The sequence below is a fragment of the Tenrec ecaudatus genome, chromosome 14, assembly GCF_050624435.1.
Source record: "Tenrec ecaudatus isolate mTenEca1 chromosome 14, mTenEca1.hap1, whole genome shotgun sequence".
Classification (NCBI taxonomy): domain Eukaryota; kingdom Metazoa; phylum Chordata; class Mammalia; order Afrosoricida; family Tenrecidae; genus Tenrec; species Tenrec ecaudatus.
This window is the reverse complement of record NC_134543.1, coordinates 58,810,655-58,829,081: the sequence shown is the minus strand read 5'-3', so window position 1 is coordinate 58,829,081 and position 18,427 is coordinate 58,810,655. Positions and strand designations below refer to the sequence as shown.

At 36.5% G+C, this 18,427-nt stretch overlaps 1 protein-coding gene and 1 non-coding gene across 2 annotated transcripts in view; both read right to left on the bottom strand.

Annotated features, from left to right (window-relative positions):
* The window catches only part of MDGA2 (MAM domain containing glycosylphosphatidylinositol anchor 2), a 1,044,700-nt gene that overhangs the window by 131,722 nt on the left and 894,551 nt on the right, over positions 1–18,427 (bottom strand). Inside the window, exon 9 of the mRNA XM_075531139.1 lies at positions 11,131–11,400. Coding sequence (XP_075387254.1) covers positions 11,131–11,400 — 270 coding nt within the window. The remainder of the gene's footprint in view (positions 1–11,130; positions 11,401–18,427) is intronic.
* On the bottom strand, positions 4,043–4,201 carry LOC142426923 (U1 spliceosomal RNA). Its single transcript, XR_012779792.1, has one exon. It is a non-coding gene; the product is annotated as a U1 spliceosomal RNA (small nuclear RNA).

Sequence of the window (18,427 nt, the reverse complement as noted above, 5' to 3'; positions counted from 1 at the left end):
GTTTCTTTGTTTCATTCTTAAATTTTGTCAGTGAATATTCTAAAGGCTCTTCTCAGGAAAGACTATGTGAGATTTTAGAAAAAAACGTCCTCTGAAAATCGCATCTAATGCAGAGTTCAAGATAATATGAAATAGCTTTGCAAAAAATGTTGGGATCCAGTGGCATAGCTTGGAATGCTGATGGCTCGGCTTCTTCTTTAATGCCTAACGGTGACAATCTCTGCTTACAAAAGGCGATACTCCACAACTTGAGTCCTATATTCTGATTTAACTTGTAGACATGCTCTTCGTTACCAACCTATTAAGTCCGCTTGTATTCGTGCTATAACAGTCGCTGCCTCCAGTTGCAAAGAATACAATTAACAGGGAAAGACAATGATCCTCATGGAAGGGGAGAGAGTGGGGAGAATACTTAACTCAGTGTTCTTAAGTACAGACACCACATTGGAAGTGAGTAAGAAGAGTGGAACAAATAATTATAGGGGGATAATACTATAAAGTTATTACATCATATGCATTTAAAACAATATGTGGGTTAATTTGGAGAGAAAAATACTATACATAGTAGTAGATATTATAAGCAAATGTCTTCCATAGTTTGGCCAATATCCATATATGCAGCAATCTATTGTTCAGGTATAATTAAAACAATGTCAAGTGCACATATTTCAAGCATGAATTTTGATGATGCTCTGGAAATAAATATAGGTAGTCACTGAATTATAATTGCGTTCTGTATGCATGACTCCACTTAATTATATTTAGTTTTCATATTGTTGCCTTTTGTTATTAATATATTAATAAATCCATCTATGGGAGTAAGAATTATAATATCAGCAAATTACATGCTGTAACATTATATGTAGTACCTATTATTATGCACAACATATACACACATGCAAACACATGTACATACATATACATGCACATACACTATATGCACATGTAGTGTGTGCTATATATTTGTACATATAACATGTACAAAAAGGCTAAACAAAACCCCTAAAATAAAAACAAACAAACAAGGTCATGGGTCTGACTTACTTTGTAATTACTACCCGATGAAGATTTAGGACATTTCCATCACTAAAGAGAGTTGCTACCTGTGGTCCTGAAATCAATTACCTTCACCCTCAGTCTCAGCAAGCAATTCAATTCTACCACTAAAAATTAGTTTCACCTGGAAGGAACTTCATGTAAATGAATTGCTTAGTATACTGTATTCATTTCCAAAAGGTAATGCACAAATTATATAAAATATATAATATATAAAAGACAAAATATAATTATTGTGTAACACTAGGAACCAATGATATTTAAACCTATTAGAAAACAAGGAAACAAAGTGGAGGATTGACATTACCTGATTTCCAGGCTTAATATAAAGTGCAGTAATCAACACCGTACATATTTTTGTTCAAAGATAAATATATAAATAAATGAACCAGAAGACAGAATCCAGAAATTGTCCTCACATATAATATAAGATCAACTGAGCTTTTACAAAAACATGAACATATACATTGATAAAAGGAGACTCTTTTGAATAAATTGTTCTAGAACACCTGGGTATCAATATTGGAGAAAACAACTTTACACAATAATTCACTACCCTCTGAATTAATTTAAAATTGAGTGTAGCACCAAATATCAATGCATATAAAATTAATGGAAGATATTATAGAAAAAACATGTACATACAAAAATCATTAATAAAAATATATTATATTTTATTAAAGTGAATATACTGCTCACCAAATGAATTATTAAGAAGTTTTTAAAAATTGAAAGAAAGTATTTGTAATGCAAGTATTTGACAAAGGATTTGTACCTAGTCATACAGAGAATCTTTTCAATTGTATAATAGGATAACCACTTCAAGACATAATTATCAAAAAACTTGAATGAATGTTTCATTAGGTTGCTTCCTTAAAGACCTACAGTCTCTATACAAAATTGCTTTAGTCAGAATCAACTTGAGGGCAGTACATTTTGTTTGTTTTATTCTAGTTGAATTTTTATAGTCTTCATAAATTTCAGCAAGGCTCAAGTTACTCTTCTCTTGCTCTGGTATTAAACGATGTTATATTCATATGTATTTTCTTTGTGGATTTCTGAATGTATTATACCATTCCAAGTTTGGTATCTTGTCATTTGCTGAATGATATCTTCTCAGTGAAAGGCATTCCACTGTGATCACAGTGCCACTTGGCTGCGTGGTCAAAGACGAGGCTCTCCTCTGGGACGCTGTTTCCTGGTCTTTCTTGTGGGTCATCTTCCTGTGAAACTGCCGTGATTTTTATTCCAACAACTCTTCCTAAAGGGACAAAATTTTCATTCATCCTTTCCTGTCTTTTCTCAGATGATGACTGAATTTCATCAAACTATTTCTTTACATTTAAGATATTTGTTCTTCAGTTTATCATCTGGAAAAACAATGTTTGTTTGTTTTCTCTTTCAAGCTTTCTTACTTAACACATACTGTCTTCGTTTCCTTCAAGGTAATTTCTTCCGCCATTTGAAAAATGCCTTCTTCAGAACATTCTTCCTCATTTGAATGCACCTTATTACGAACACCTGCTACAGCATCCTGATTTTCAACTGGATCAAGGAAACCTTTGTGTTTCGGGTTTCTGGAACTTTTCACTGACGTAAGTCATTGACTTCCAGAGCTCTCTTTCATTTTCATCAGAATCCATATCTTCAAACAACACCTTCTTCCTCCTCTCCTCTAACCGTCTGTTCCTCTTCTTTTTAGAAATTGTATCCTTTAACTTTAAATTATTTACAGCCACTAGATAGAAATATAATTGATAATTCATTCTGTCCTTATCTCTTTTGCCATTGATAGGTTACCTTATTCATTCAAGAACGTTTTCTTATAGATGTGTTAGGATTTTTAAGTGAACACCACCATAGGTTCTACAGATAAACAGATGTCGTTTTTATGATTTATTTTAGCTTGTTAATTACCTTTTTCATATGTTATTGAACTAACAAGGACTGCCCATTATTAAACTCACCCATACTTGATTTGTTGTTGTTCTTAGGTGCCATTGAGCCAGCTCTGTCCCACAGAGACTCTATGAACAACAGAGCAAAACACTGCCTGGTCTTGAGCCATCTTCACAATAGTACCTATGCATCTTTACTTGATTTATATAAATTCAAAAGATGAAATTTTAGATGAGAGTTCACGCTGGAATAGGACTTTTGAAGAAATTTAATAGAATAAATGAATTTTGTATATGGGAAGTACATGCATTTGGGGATACCAAAAAGTTAGAATGGCAATTAACTTTAATTTCCTATGATTATAGGGAACATTGATTGCCATTTCATTTTATTCTTATTTTCTTTGTTCTAGAATCTAGTGTACACAAGCTTTTATTGTCATAAAATAGTTTGTACATTTCATTAAAATGATGAACCAAATGAGCTAAACAGACAATTCTCCTTTTGCCACCTTACTCACTTCCTTGTCAAACTTGTTAACAAGAAGTCTCAACACCTGACATTCATAAACATTTCAATAAAAACATTTTGCCATAAACATTTGTTAAAGCAAAAATATGAAAAAGAATGGTTCTGGAAATATAATTTTAATTCTTTAGCACATGTAATTACTAGGTATTTAGAAACACCAAGTAGAACATTTTGAAAGATAATAAATTAAAGCTTCATAAATCATTGCTGTCTCCATATTCAAGAACAGGTAAAAATGCAAACTTACTAGTTCCTAGCGCTACTCATAAATGTGCAGAGAGATTCTCTCTCATCAAAGTTCTTTAGTATCCGACTTTCTTTATACATCGTCCCTCTGCTATATGGTGTAAAGACACAATAGTTAAAATTTTAATCATTCTTTTTTTGTGAGTCTTTACCAAGGTACAACTTAAACTAACACAAACTACCGATGCGAGTGGTAGATGGCACCTCCAGGGTTGCAGTCCCCCACGTCTCTAACTCTGAAAGCCCCAGTTCAATACTAATGAGCTTTTCAAGAGGAAAAAGACACTGCAAATTACAACTATGCTTAGATGTCAGAAGTCACTGCTCCTGGGACTCGGTTTTTATTTTTTTTTGTGGGGAGTGGAGGGGGGGAAATCGCAGGAGTCAGCACACCCGGAGTGCAACAGATAAGCCTCGCCCTGGGAAAACCACCTTCGTGATCATGGTATTTCCCCTGCCAGGTAAGTATTAGGGACTCGGGGTTTTAACCAGCTTATGATGATAATGTTGAAGACACAGATTGGTGTTGTTAAGTGCCATCTAGTCAGTGCAGACTCATAATGACCCTATTCCCAACAGAACAAAACACTATCTACTTCTGTGTCATAGATACAATCATTGTTGTATTTGAACTCATTGCTGCAATCTCTGTGTCAATCCATATATTTGAAGGTTTTTCTTTGTATCTCTGACCAAATATGATGTCCCTCTCCATGGGCTGGTCCTTCTTGAAAATACGTCCACATTATGTGAGACACTATCTTTCTATTTTTTGCTTCTCAGGAGTATCTACTATGAACTTCATCCAAGACAGATGTATTTCTTTGTCCGGTGGCCCATTGTATATTGAATATTCATTATCAACATCATATGAGAGGTACCCCCCAAAAAACATTTTTTCAAAGCTATGTACCCAATTTTCTTTTAAAAAAAACAACCTTATCACCATCAAAGTACCCGCCATTACACTTAATATATTTGTCAAATCTGCTATTCCATTCTAGGAAACATTTTTAAAACTCATCTGTTTGGATGGCTGACCGTACCTTCCCATTTTGTCCTTCACTCTTCTAAATTGTCAAATTGCTGTCATTTCATGTCCATCTTCATTCGTGGAAATAAAAACAAGTCTCATGGAGCGAGGTCAGTGGTGTTCATGAACAAGAGAAGCATGGTGTTGTTTTTGTTTTTTTTTGCCATAAACTGGCACACTGAAATGGCTGAGAGAGCAGGTGTATTGTTGTGCTGTCAAAACCAGTCCCCAGTCTGTACAAATCTGGCCTTTTTTTGGTCACACACTGTTAAGCAATCTTTTCAGAACCTCTAAATAGAAAGCTTGATTAACAGTTTGACCTGGTGGAATGAACCCCAAAGGCACTATCCCCCTCACATCAAAAAGACCAAATGAGCATTGTCTTGATCTTTGATTTAACTTGTCAAGTTTTTATGGGTGAGGTGAAAATTGGGTCTTCTACTAGCTTGACTCACATGTGCTTTCGGGGTCTAAAGAATAACACCATGTCTCATCCCCAGTAATGACCTTGGGGAAAAAGTCTGGATTGCTTCAGAGCTGTTTTTAAAAACATTGTATGTTTCTACTGGATGCTCTTTTCCTGGCCAGTTAGAACTCCAGGCACAAATTCCTCAGCAACCCTCTCATTGCCAAATCGTCCTTAAAATTTGCTGGACTGAGCTCTAAGATAGTCCAGATAACCTCCCCATCTCTTCAATGGTCCGTCATCCTCGTCGGTCTTCAAGCACAAGTGAACAAATTTTGTCGACATTTTCGTCTGCTTGGGAACTTGATAGATATCCAGAATGAGGTTTGTCATCAAATGGCATCTCACCATTTTGAAATGAGAAAACCACTCGTACACTTGAGGTTTTCCCATAGTGCCATCCTTGAAAGCTGTGTTCAAACATCACAACAGTCTCCACTGCATTTTTCCTGAGCGGGAAACAAAATTTCGCAGCTGCGCTGTTGTTCTCTTAAATCAGCCATCACAAAAAACGAGGTTGGAGGGTAATGCTTTCACACACACACAAAAAAAATCACTGTGACTAGTGGGAACCGTCCCAGGCGATGACACTGAGTGCACTAACTCAGAGCAAGTTGCCTGATGCTTGCCTAGTAGAAGAAATGTATACAATGAAAGCTCCACCCAGTGGGCTTTTTTCTTTTTGGGGGGTTAGCCCCTCATAATTTTAAAAAGCATCAATTCTTTTTTTTTTTCACAAGAGAAAAGCTTGTAGTTAGTTCAGGGATCGTTCGCTGGCCCTTAGAAGCATTTTCAAGTCCAGTCTGTCGGGGCACCACACCCTGGCCCCAAAGTCCACTTTCAGCATTCCCTGGGGACCTTGCTGCTCCATTCCCTTGCTGTTCCGCTGCACTACCCCAGTGATTTGCCTCGGTGTGTTGGGATCAGGTCAGGTGCAATTCCCACACTGTGTCTCTGGTGCTGTCCCCTGTATCACCCTTAGTCACTGAGGGGCATCATTTCTCATAGTGGGGCCAGCCATGTTGTTCTCACATCAATTCTTTCTCTGTGTTCCTTATTCATTGACCAGATTTCACAAACATATGAGGTGACTGAAAACACCATGGGTTGCAGCAAGCACATCTTAATGATATCTTTGTGGTTGGACACTTTAAAGAGGAGTTTTTGTAACAAATTTGCTCAAAGCAATATGGTATTTGATTTCTTGACTACTGGTTCCAAGGGGATTTATTATGGATCCAAGTAATACAACACCCTCAACAATTTCAATCTTTTCTCATCTATCTTGACGTTGCTTCTTAGGTCAGTTGAAGGATTTTAATGATATTTTATGTTGCAGTGCAATTCACGCCAAGGGCTGTTGACACCTTTGGTCTCAGGACGCATGTCAGTTCTCCAATAGCAAACAAGCTATGTCATTAGCATAGCAAAGCTTGTTAATGAGTCTTCCTCTAATCCTGCTGTTAAATTCTTCATTTAGTTCAACTTTTCGGATTATGTTCTCAGCATACAGATCGAACAAGTATGGTCAAAGCGTCACACCTTTTTGAATTTGGCCGTGCAGGATCCATTTGTTCCCTTCAAATGACTGTCTCTTGGTCCATGCACAAGTTCTGCATGGATACAGTTATGTTCTCTGAAACCCCTATAGTTCATAAAGTTATCTACAATTTTTTGTGGTCGGTCAAATACAGAAGCAAAACTATTCTATTCAAATCACAGCAAATACCTCAAACACAGAGGCAAAACTATTCTATTCAAATTGCAGCATTTTAAACAGAAATGTTTTCGTAATATTGAGTTTTAATATGGATTAATTTTCTAGATCTACATTAACCAACCAGCATGAACGGAACGGCTTAAAATAACTAGAGTTACATTTTCTTACAGCTCTGAAATCCATTTGTCATCCATCCCTGTTCCTTCTGATGTCACCATGGTAGGATCTGATCCTCAATCTCTTTCAACTTTCGTGGCTCTGAGCGCTCCTTAACTTGTACACAGCTTCTACCTGTTTATCACAATGCCATCCTTTCTTTTCTGTCCAAGCCTCTGCCTCTCATAAACGTATACATGATCACATGTAGGTCTCTGATCCAGTTAAACTCCCAATTTCAAAGTCCTTAACATACTTAAATATTTTACCATGTAAACTGAGGTTTATTCTTTTAACACACAAGATAATATTCTTAGCATCTAGGGTTAAGAAATTGGGCATATATTTGGAGGGGTTAACATTCAACCCATTGCTTAATATATTATCCTATAAGTTTGAACTATTTTTTTCACACTCTCTGTATTTGGTCCTTTTCTCTCTCTCTCAAAAAGAAAAACAAAAAAAGCACTCAAATAAGTTATGTTTTATTAAATCATTCACTCACTTGTCCATTTCTCTATTTAATCATTCAACATGTAGTGAAATTCATTTATGAGTCAATTTCTTTACTCAGTCTTACCTAGCATACTATTTAGTCATGTCTGTTAAATAAATAAATGAATGCACTTAAATGTTTTGAAGCTCATAAATATGTATATTTATGTATTTATATATGCATTTACATATGGGATTCAAAAAGTCATGTCAAAATTCCATTATCTTTAAATTCTATTTTTACATGAAACCTTTTAACCCCCTTCACCCCTATTATATATACATCTAGGTAAACGTGAAATTACACGCTACCAAAAGGTTGGTACCAATAAATTAGTATGCCTCATTTAGGTTTAGAATTTTCAAAACTCTCCCTATGGTACAACCTGATAAATAATACTTAAGTTCCTACTAAAGCTTAAAAAGTTGACTTAAACCAGAAAAAAATCAGTACTATAATTCTGCCATGAAAACTTTGGTAAGTAAAATTAATGCAAATTCACAATATTTTGTAATAGTATAATTAGTCATCTCCTACAGAGACAGTACACTACAATCGTAGACAGGCACTATTTACAAAGGTACCTTTGCTTACTCTCTTGTCTAGCTTACCAGGAAACGACCACAGTCTCCAGGGCTTTCAATAAACACACTCTTACTCTCTTTACTCGCACTCCCACACAGAGCATACATACATGTTATAAAGGGAGAACATAGGTGTAAGGTGTCATCTCTCCAGTACATGTGTGAATATGGATGTGAGATCCGCCATTGTGTTTCAGTTCAAGTGAGATCAAGTGAATATTTCATATATTGTGTAACTTTCATGGTGAATGGAACAGTGGAATTTGGAAGAATAGTTTTAATGATTTTTTTAAATTTCAATATTAATTTGGGTCTCAGAAAACATTGATATAGATGAAGAAGCTTCAAAAGGTCCATATACAAAATAGCATTAAAAGATAATGGGATTTTTCTATGAATGATTTGAAATCCTTTGTTCCATTTCAGGTATATGTGTTAATTTGCCTGGATTTTCCTTTATTTGGAATTCATTCATTTCCTTTTATCTTCCTCAAAACTATTTTAGATTGTATATGATTTTTTTGAAACCCGAGGCTGACCAGAAAACTGACACGTGCAAAGTGGGAACAAATTAATGCATGGGGTTATGTCCTTCCTCCCCTTCGACTGGCGTCCTATAAGGGTCGAGTCTTTTCCGTAGCTTTCAGAATCCACTGGAATGGGAGCATGAAGCTTAGTGCTAATTCTGGTCTCAGCTTGCCTGCTCCTTCAAAGAATAGGCTTTACATCACACAAATGAAAATGAAGATCCTGCAGAGGCAGCTTGGACTCAACTAACTCGAAGGTAAAAAAAACTAGAAAGTAAATACAGTAAAAAAAAAAAAGGTTGAACAAAGGAATATTATTATATACCTTAGTTAACATATGGATCATTTTTTGGTTTTGACAAATAGTGAATGAAAGTAAGTCATTACATTTATATCAATATGTGGAGGGGTAAGCATAGAAAGATTTAGTGTCAAGCATATCTGTACATTTGTTTCTCTCATCATTCTCAAAACATTTGCTTTCTACTTGAGCCCTTGGTATCAGCTCCTCATTTTTTCCCTTCCCTCCCCGCTCTCTGCTCCCTCATGAACCCTTGATATAAATTATTATTATTTTGTCAAATCTTACACCATCTGATGTCTCCCTTCACCCACTTCTCCACTGTCTGTCCCACAGGGAGGAGGTTATATGTAGATCATTGTAATCTGTTCTCCCGTTCTCCCTCACCTTCCCCCCACACCCTCCCAGTATCGTCACACAATGGATGGGTGGATGGATTATTATAAGAGTTGTACGAGCCCCCAATAAAATGATTTAAAAAATAAAAGAAATATTCTTAGTGCACTGGGTCAATAATATGTAAAAATACATAAAGTCTTCCCATGGAGTAATCAGCTAGGTTTTATTTCATATATATAATATATAAAGGTTTTAGCACCTTTATATTTCATATATATACATATATAAATGTTTTAGCTCCTTTATATTTCATATCTATATAAAGTTTAAGCTCCTTTATATAGATATGAAATAAAAGGAATATATTATATAATATATATTTTTATTATAATATATATCACAACATTTTCTAACGTAATGTTTTTCATGTGTACCGCTTAGTTAAATCTATTATATAAATCATTTCAGGCAACCATCACCAATGACAACTGCCTTCAGGGACAGCAGCCGGCAGTTAGATCACCATGTAAGACTACCTTCTCTGGGGTTCTTTGGTTTTGTTTTAGGAGTTTACTTTTAAAATGAAAATAAGAAAGCTTTTATTGAACTGAACTGAAGCTCTTAAAATATGCTCTATGACCAAGAGGTGAAGAGGAAGGAGTGAGCATCTTCATGACCCTTAGTAAGTCAATTATATTTTAGCTACCTAATCCCATATTTCAGAAGAAGAGTGGCTCAGGTAATAGATATCTACAGTCTCCTCTTATAAGTATGAACTTATAACTTAAATGTAGCTTACTTGTGGATGCGGTTTAATTAAGTCTGAAATACTTTAATGAACATTTATATAATTTGTTCTTGGATAATATATGTCTAGCGCTTTCACTTACTACCATAAGCCTCCCAACTATTGCAACTAATTTTAAGTAGAATAAATGAATAATGACTAGTTTTTACTTTTATTGTAGCCCTAAACTCTAGCTCAAAATGACATAGTTTTTTGGGGGGCTTATAGATGATAAAAAACACCTTAAAAAGTACCTAATACTAAACATACAAGGTACATTTAAGGGTAATGATAATAAAACTGTTGATACTTCTTTCAAAATTTATTAAAGTGTAGCTATAATAGCTTTATTGCTTTATATTAAAACACTGTAGACCTGTGAAAAGTCATGGGCAGAATGCTGATTGACTATGCATTAAGAATGCATGGATTCAGTCATATAAATATGAATAAATGGAATAAGGAAAAGAAAGGGAGAAAACATTTTTTTTTTGCTAAACACTTTTTTCTTGCTAAAAATCCAGTTCAGGAACCTGTATTCAAGAGATTATATATGTGTAGAAGAAGAAAAAGGTTACCTATGTTAATACTTGAAAATTGATCTAAATAAAGTTAACTACCACCAGTGTCCATTGCTTTATTATTGAGGTAGATTTGCCTTGGAAAGAAATGAGTAGATGTTCTGATATGAGTAATCGGGAGGTTCAGAGTACACTGCATGCATTTTTAAAAAGCCTTCATTTTTATATTTACAAGAGCCATGGTGGTGCGTTACTTAAGCTGTACCCCAAAGGTGGCTACTTGATCACACTGCTTGCCCAGGAAAGCCGTGGCATTCAGCTCCCACGAAGTTGACAGCCTTCAGCACATGGAGCAATTCTGTTCTGTAGTCATAAGTCTGCATCGACTCAAAGGCACACATCAGAGATACTTTGGTCTTAAGATTCACAACAATAAACAAATAAAAAGGAACATATTTTAAATCTTACCTGTAACAAGGAAGCTGCATCTTCCAGCTCCAGCTTCATTTATGATGCTACAATTATAAATCCCATAGTTTTCGTTGGAGAGGCTCTTCACAGGGTACTCTGTGTACTCTTGAGAGTCAAACTGACCGGTCCGTAATAATTTACTGCCCAAACGCCACTCATACGTCAGGACTCGGATAGGATACGCTCTGAGTACTCGGCAATTCATTGTGACGCTTCGGTCCTGCCCTTGCCGGATTTCTAAGAATGCGGGTTCCACAGCAGGAGGATCTGTAAAAAAAAGGATATTGGAACTAGATAAAGACTGTGGTCTGCAAATAACCCATGGCCATTATCTCTGCACAAAGTATTTTAAGGACACAGCATGTGTTGGGAAGAAGTTCAAGGGACAGGCGGAGGAGAATGCATGACCTCTAAAGCTTGCACCTTTCCTCCGCATGCGTCCTTGTCTGAATAGGAAGTGAATGAGGGTCCTTCTTTAAAAAAGAACTCACAGGCGAAAAGAGCAGGCATTATTTTTTTTCTTTCTAACTTCTTCCTCGAAAAAGAAATCTGGACAATTTGTTCTCTAATGTCAGCAGCCACATGATGCTCGGGAAATTAAATGCAGAGTCAAGGTGGGGGCTCCACCATAAGATCTCATGGCACATAATGAAGTGGGGTCAAATCAATGAATGCTAATTGTTTCCATCTTCGGTTCTTAAGCAGACACAAACATATACATTTATTTTCTAAATTGTCTGACATTTCTAATATTAATGTATAAAGCGTAGGCAAATGTTGCACATACATCACAGATGGTGTTTTTAAAAACACTAACATGGAATGTTTATCTGGTATCATTGTGATAGTTGTGTTGTTATAATAATCAGAATTATCAGTCATGATCTCATCCTTGCCAATATGTGTGTATAGCACCTTTTGACTTATACAATTACTGCTCTACTTATTAGTCTCTCCTGAAAGATTCCAAAAAATAATTGAGGACTACTGTACAAATCTAAGAATAGAAACAAAACCATAATTTGAAAATTCTGTCTGCATATGATTTATGGTCTAAAATAGAAGGCAGGCATGTAAATAGTTAACTTATAAAACTAAATTATGAAAAATATATCCAGAATAACAAATAATACTTATAAGTATTGACTAGGCAAGTTATCCCATGAAAGGCAATACTTGAGTTATGTCTTTCAACATGTAGGCAAAGGTCCAAGGAGTCATCTATGATTCCACATAAAGGACTATATTGGGGCAAGTGCTCAGGTAAACAGAAATTAGTATATAGGGTCATGTTGGTTTGTGAGGTACTAAAGATAGGATAAAAGAAAGAAATCCCATTCAAAGTTTTGCATGTCATGTTATGGAGTTTGGATGATTTTATTTTGTTGGTATTAGGGGCTCTTTAAAAACATTCGCCTGAAGACGTCTGTCATTTAGGAAGATAATTGTGGTAGGGATGAGGAACATACGAGAGAGAAGGAAGATGCTAAGTACAGAGAAAGAGGTGAAGACCGGGGAAAAAACAATGTCAGTGGGATGACAAATGATGCCTTAAGCAATGGAAGGGATACTCTTGTCAATGACCAAGATGGAGAAGAAAAAGAGGTGGAAGAGGTGCAGTGGGTGTAGAGGGGGCATGTTGAGTTTGCACACCTAGGAGTCCACAGTATGAATGAATACCTGGGAGGCACGTTACATAGCACTTACATGCTCTATTTCTACACCCCTTTACTCTGATATATTTATATTTTATATATAACTTTCTAATAATATCTGGTTATATTCTAATTGTTATAGTCTGCCTATGTTTCTTTACTTCGGGCACTTAACATTTATAGTTAATGTAACTACTGATGTACTTAGTTAAAAATAAATAATTTCTTCTTCTTTATTTATTTATTTATTTATTTTTTACTTTCTTATTCTTTGCTTTCTAGAATACTTTTTCTTGATCACTTTCTTTCAGAATTGGCTAACTTAACTGTTACAACTATTTTCCTGCTATAACTTCACTATGCAAAGTTAACTATTCTGTTTGTCATATTTTAATAATTATTCAAACGTTTCAATATGCATAATTTTTAAAAATGTCAATACTTCCATCATCCTTCTAGATTATAAAAATATCTTCACAAACTCTTCCTAATTCACTCCCCACTTGACATATATCACTGAGTTATGAATTCAAACTCTTGCTTTTCTGTTCTCTTTTATTTGTTAACTTATAGATATTGTCTTTGTTTCATGCCAGCATTATTTTCTAGATTTACTCAGCCATATGATAGCTGGTTATTGATTCTGTCTTTGTGATTTCTTTTGTTTAAAGCAATAACTTAGAATTCATTAGTAAAATTATTTGATCTCAAAATATACTTTTAAATCTTATGCTCAAAAGATATTTTTTCTTGGGTATCAAATTATCAGTTTACAAATATTTTTGAAGCACATCAACAGAAGATTTCACTGATTTTTAACTGCCATTTTCGCTGTGGAGAGGTCATCAATAACTCCTATATTTAGAAGTGAATGTATTCTGCTCCCTACCCCCACACTCCATGCAAACACCATTTTTAACCTGTTTCCCCGAAAATAAGACAGTGTCTTTTTTTAAGACAGTGTCATATTAATTTTTGCTCCCAAAGATGCGCTAAGTCTTATTTTCAGGGAATGTGTTATTCTTCCATAAAGAAGAATATGGTACGCATTTATTGTTTATTGTTTTATTAATAAAGACATCGCACTTCCTGTCTGCTCTGGCTTCACTGCGGCTGACAGTGAACTGCATGGCAGTGCCCACCACTACGGTCCAGAGTCCAGAGTTACAGTAGCTTCAGGGGGCCTTATTTTCAGGGATGCCTTATATTTCACTGAGAGGCAAACTTGTAATAGGTCTTATTTTCAGGGGATGTCTTACTTTCAAGGTAACAGGATACTAGCTCCTAATCTTTGAATAATATTCCTAGGTATGGATTTTTGTTTTAAAATATACATTTGAGAGTTGGGCTCCTTAAATTTATTAAACTAACATAGGTATCATTTATTTGAGGCACTTTTTGAAAAGTCTTAGCCATTGCCTCTTCAAAAAAAAAAAAGAAAAGGTCTGTTATCTTCTTTGTATCTTCACGTCACCATCCTGTCAGTTCATTGTTTCCCCAGTTCTGCTTACTCTTCATAATTCATTAGTTCCAATGATATGTTTTTATTTATACATGATAAGCTCTTTTGTAAACTTGATGTTACTTTTTTAATACATTCCTATTACCTAAAGCTGTAGGTAAACATTCACTACATATCATACAGGTATATTCTTTCTTTTTAAAAGTAATTATTTTATAATGTTTGATAATGACAAGTGAGACTTTGAGGGTATTTTTGCTTGGTTCTTTTCAGCCACTAGGCATGAAGTAGTAGTTTGCCCTATTGTAAGACTACTAACTAAACACATAACTTTGTCCTTCAAAACCCAACAGTGTGAAATTGTCAATGGGGAATATGAATGACGAAGGGAGAGGACAAAGGTCTAGGAAATGAAATGGCTCAATTTAAGCAACAGATCACATGGTACTGATGGCAGCAAATTCAAAGGGAAACAAACGGGGAAGACAGTCAATGAACTGAATGAATAGGACTCGAAAACTTTAAACAAGTGCATAAGGAAAATAATATGCAGAAAGTTTCATTTGACAAATAGGGATTTTTTTTATAGTTTAGTATTTCAGCAGTAAAGAAACCTGCAGTGTGTATGGCCCCTGGAATGAAATGCTGAAGTAGAAAGGAGATGAACGGTGCTGGAGGCTAGAAATAAGTGCCCATATATAACCAGACAGTTTCGACTTTGCTCAAAAGTCCGAGTGCATATGTAGCAAATCAAAGTCTGCAAATTTCTCCTATAAATCATATCCACAACTCTAGTTTGCTTACTTAGTGATGTCTATTGGCAGTTCAGATACATCAATCAGTTACTTATTGTATATTTGTTACCTGACATTTGAAAAAATAATATGGTGTTATAAGTGAATATTATTTTTTCCTGTTGGGCTGTGATCCACAAGGTCAGCAGTTTGAAACCACCAGGCACTTTATGGGAGACAGACAAGGCTTTCTACTCCCATAAAATAATGACAGCCTTGGAAATTCACAAGGTCAATTCTACCCTGTCCTACAGGTCACCATGAGTCGGCATCGACTTGATGACAGTGAGTTGTTGTTTTTAATTAAAATAAACACATTTTAACATCAGATTACATTTCTTTGTCTACCAAGTATAAAAGTGTTTGCAACTGTTTTACTATTAATTTCATTTTATACTAAAAAATTGCAAATGACATTGATTGTCCCTGACAGGGATATATCCTAAAATATACGTTTATTTTGCTATGCATTATTTTCTGTGAGAATATTTGGATATGTTCTGAAATGACGGATTACTTAACCCTTTCACGGCTTGTGTCTACTTACAGTTTTCACCACTGGGATTTGGCGGGAAGCTTTTATCCCACTTTTCATACTTGCTAACTTCTGGTGAGGGCCTTTATAACTGCATGAATCCAAAGAGCAGGCCTCACCCCACGACTCCATGACCAGCGAGTCCTCAGGACACATGTGTCTCACATATAACAGAATCAAGGATAACAGAATCCATGTTTCCTCAAAATGGTTTTCAATGAAGTCAAAATGCATTCCATTGTTGAACTTACACAGTTTCAACAAAAAGTCAAACAGAAAATAATTCAGCTTTGAAAGGCTCAAAATTGTGTGAATTTTAAGCCCTTTCTACATAAGAATAACATTCTTCTAAGCCTAGAAGATTCAGCCCAGTCAATTACTAGTGGTCTATAAAGACATCCAGTAGTGTTAGAAGTCTTCAAAGAGTGTGTTTTCAGTAAGTTTAATAGAGTCTGAGCTGGATAGCAACTCTAAATTAAAGAAATCACCACTTCTAATAAAATGCTGTGCAAACGAATTGAATTCTAGGGTGGTTCTTTATCCACAGAAAGCTAGGGCACGTGAAAGTGAGTTCACTCATTCTGGCCCAAATGAAGTCGGTCTGTGGAAACATTCGGCTAAGATATAAGGTTCACTTCAGCGTAGTGGCTATTAGAGAACGCCACACTCATTCTATGGACGACCCGGTGAGAAGGCTAGACCTTTGCTAGTCTGATTGATGGTGCAGTCTGCAGACTTTGAATGTGATGAAAGTTTTAAGCTAAAAAGAGAGTTCGTTATTGATTGAATCCATGAATTTAAACTGATTGAATCCATTTTTCATGCTATAAGGTTTACTCAGTATATTTTATTATAAAATTTAGAATATTAAGAAAGTGAAATAAAATGAGAATACTATGGGGAAAAAACACTCATGTGTGACACCCTTAAAAATTGGATAGCTTAAGCGAAAGGTATTCCATTTTGTTCAATTAAACAAAATGATTCTAAAATATATACCACTATATTTTTTCAATTTTATTTATCATTAAAGAAGTTACTCCCTGTGGGTTTCTGAGATGGTAACTGTTTAAAGAGTAGAAAGCCCAGTCCTTTTCCCAAGGAATTGCTCGTGGTTCAGAAATGCCAACCACGCAGATCAAAGCCCAGTGGCCAACCACTACCCCGCCAGGGCTCCGTAGCTTTTGCTTTTCCCACAAAACCGACAGCATGCTCCTGATGAATCAGGATAAGCAGCTGCAGGTAGATGTGGATTGTTTGATATGATTCAGCTGTGTTTATTAAGAGGATGGCTTGTAATTGCCATCCTGCAGGGGATCCAGTGATCCCTCTCGGAAGCAGGAAATGGGGAGATTCCTACCTGCAAAAGAGAGGCGCCAGGAGTAGAGCTCGTCATTCGGACCCTGAGACAGCTGCACAGGGAAACTGTGATCCCAGAGACAGCTGGGACACCAGAGAACCACAAAGTAGCTGCGAAGCAGAACCAGGACCAGAGCATGACACAGAGTGGCGGGCGGGCGGGCGGGCGGGCGGCTCGGCCTGGAGAGCAGGCAAAGCTGAGTTCTGTGAGCAGGCAGCTGGTTGATGGACAGCGGCGTTTCTGGGCAGTTAATGCGGAGAGCTGGGTTTGCGGACCCGCCAGCGTGGAGCTGCCGGCCTTCACTGAAGCTGAAAGCTGAGCGGCGTCCTTTGGCAGGTTCTAGCAGTCCAAAAGCACTGAATCATATGCTCTGAGCGGGGCAAGAGCCTCGCGAAGCATCCAAGAGGCTGGGGAAGGCTTCATCGCAGGTACCTCAGAGGACCAGCTGTCCCCACCGAACACCTGTATCCTGAGCATTGCTCTCCTGAATTGTAAACTTGTTAACTTTGCACATAAACGCGCTCATTGGAACGTTGTCTCAATCCTGAGTGCTTGTAGCAATGACTCAGAGAATGCAGCAGACAAGCAGAGTGTGGAGAAGGTGGAAGGCTTGATGTCAGGACAGGGTCCAGAAGGCGGGAGGATGGGAGCATGTTTAACCTTCGCCTTGTGGCGCTCAGCCTTAGCAGCTGGAGGTCAGCTACGACCCTCCATCATTACCTCGCTAACCAATCCCTTTGGTCGAGCAGAAGTGCCTCAGATTTGCATAGCCCCACCCAATCATTCGGCGACCCTCAGGTCAGAGGGCACTTGAAAGGGGCCAGGATAAACTGCTTTCTCAAAGTGGTGCCTACTATGGTAACTGGAATGTGGGGTAGAGCCCGTGGGAGGGAGCCCTCAGGATCTTCATTCGCTGAAGAGACACAACTCCTGGTGAGAAGGAACAGCACAGCGCTCTGCTAATGAATGGAAGGATGGATCTGAGAAAACTGGAACCATCACATATGCAAGCAACGAGCACAGACGCATGTCCTGGGCATTCATGGGTTAAAATGGGGTGACTCTGGTTATTTTGAATCAGAAAGGATTTACGATGCCAGGAATAACAACAAATGGCAGGGCATTCATTGTCAAAATGGACATTGCAAAATCCATCATGAATTACAATGCTGTCTGTGATTCATGAAAAGATCAGATTATAGGAGAAATGTGTATTAATATTGATATCCCAATAATGCTCATCATCATTATAATAACAATAGGGTTTTCTTAACATTGCATATGAATAAAATTTTTCCCATATTTATAGAAAACAATATTCAGAGTCTAATGACAGTTAGAACGGCAATCAAAGCAATACTGTTGATTAAAATGATAAAATATATTAAATTTTTACCTTGAAACTAAGATTGAAAAATCTCAATGCCATCCATCTTTAAGTCTTAGTAGAGTGTGAGCTTTTGGGAATTTAAATATTCAAAAGGTTAT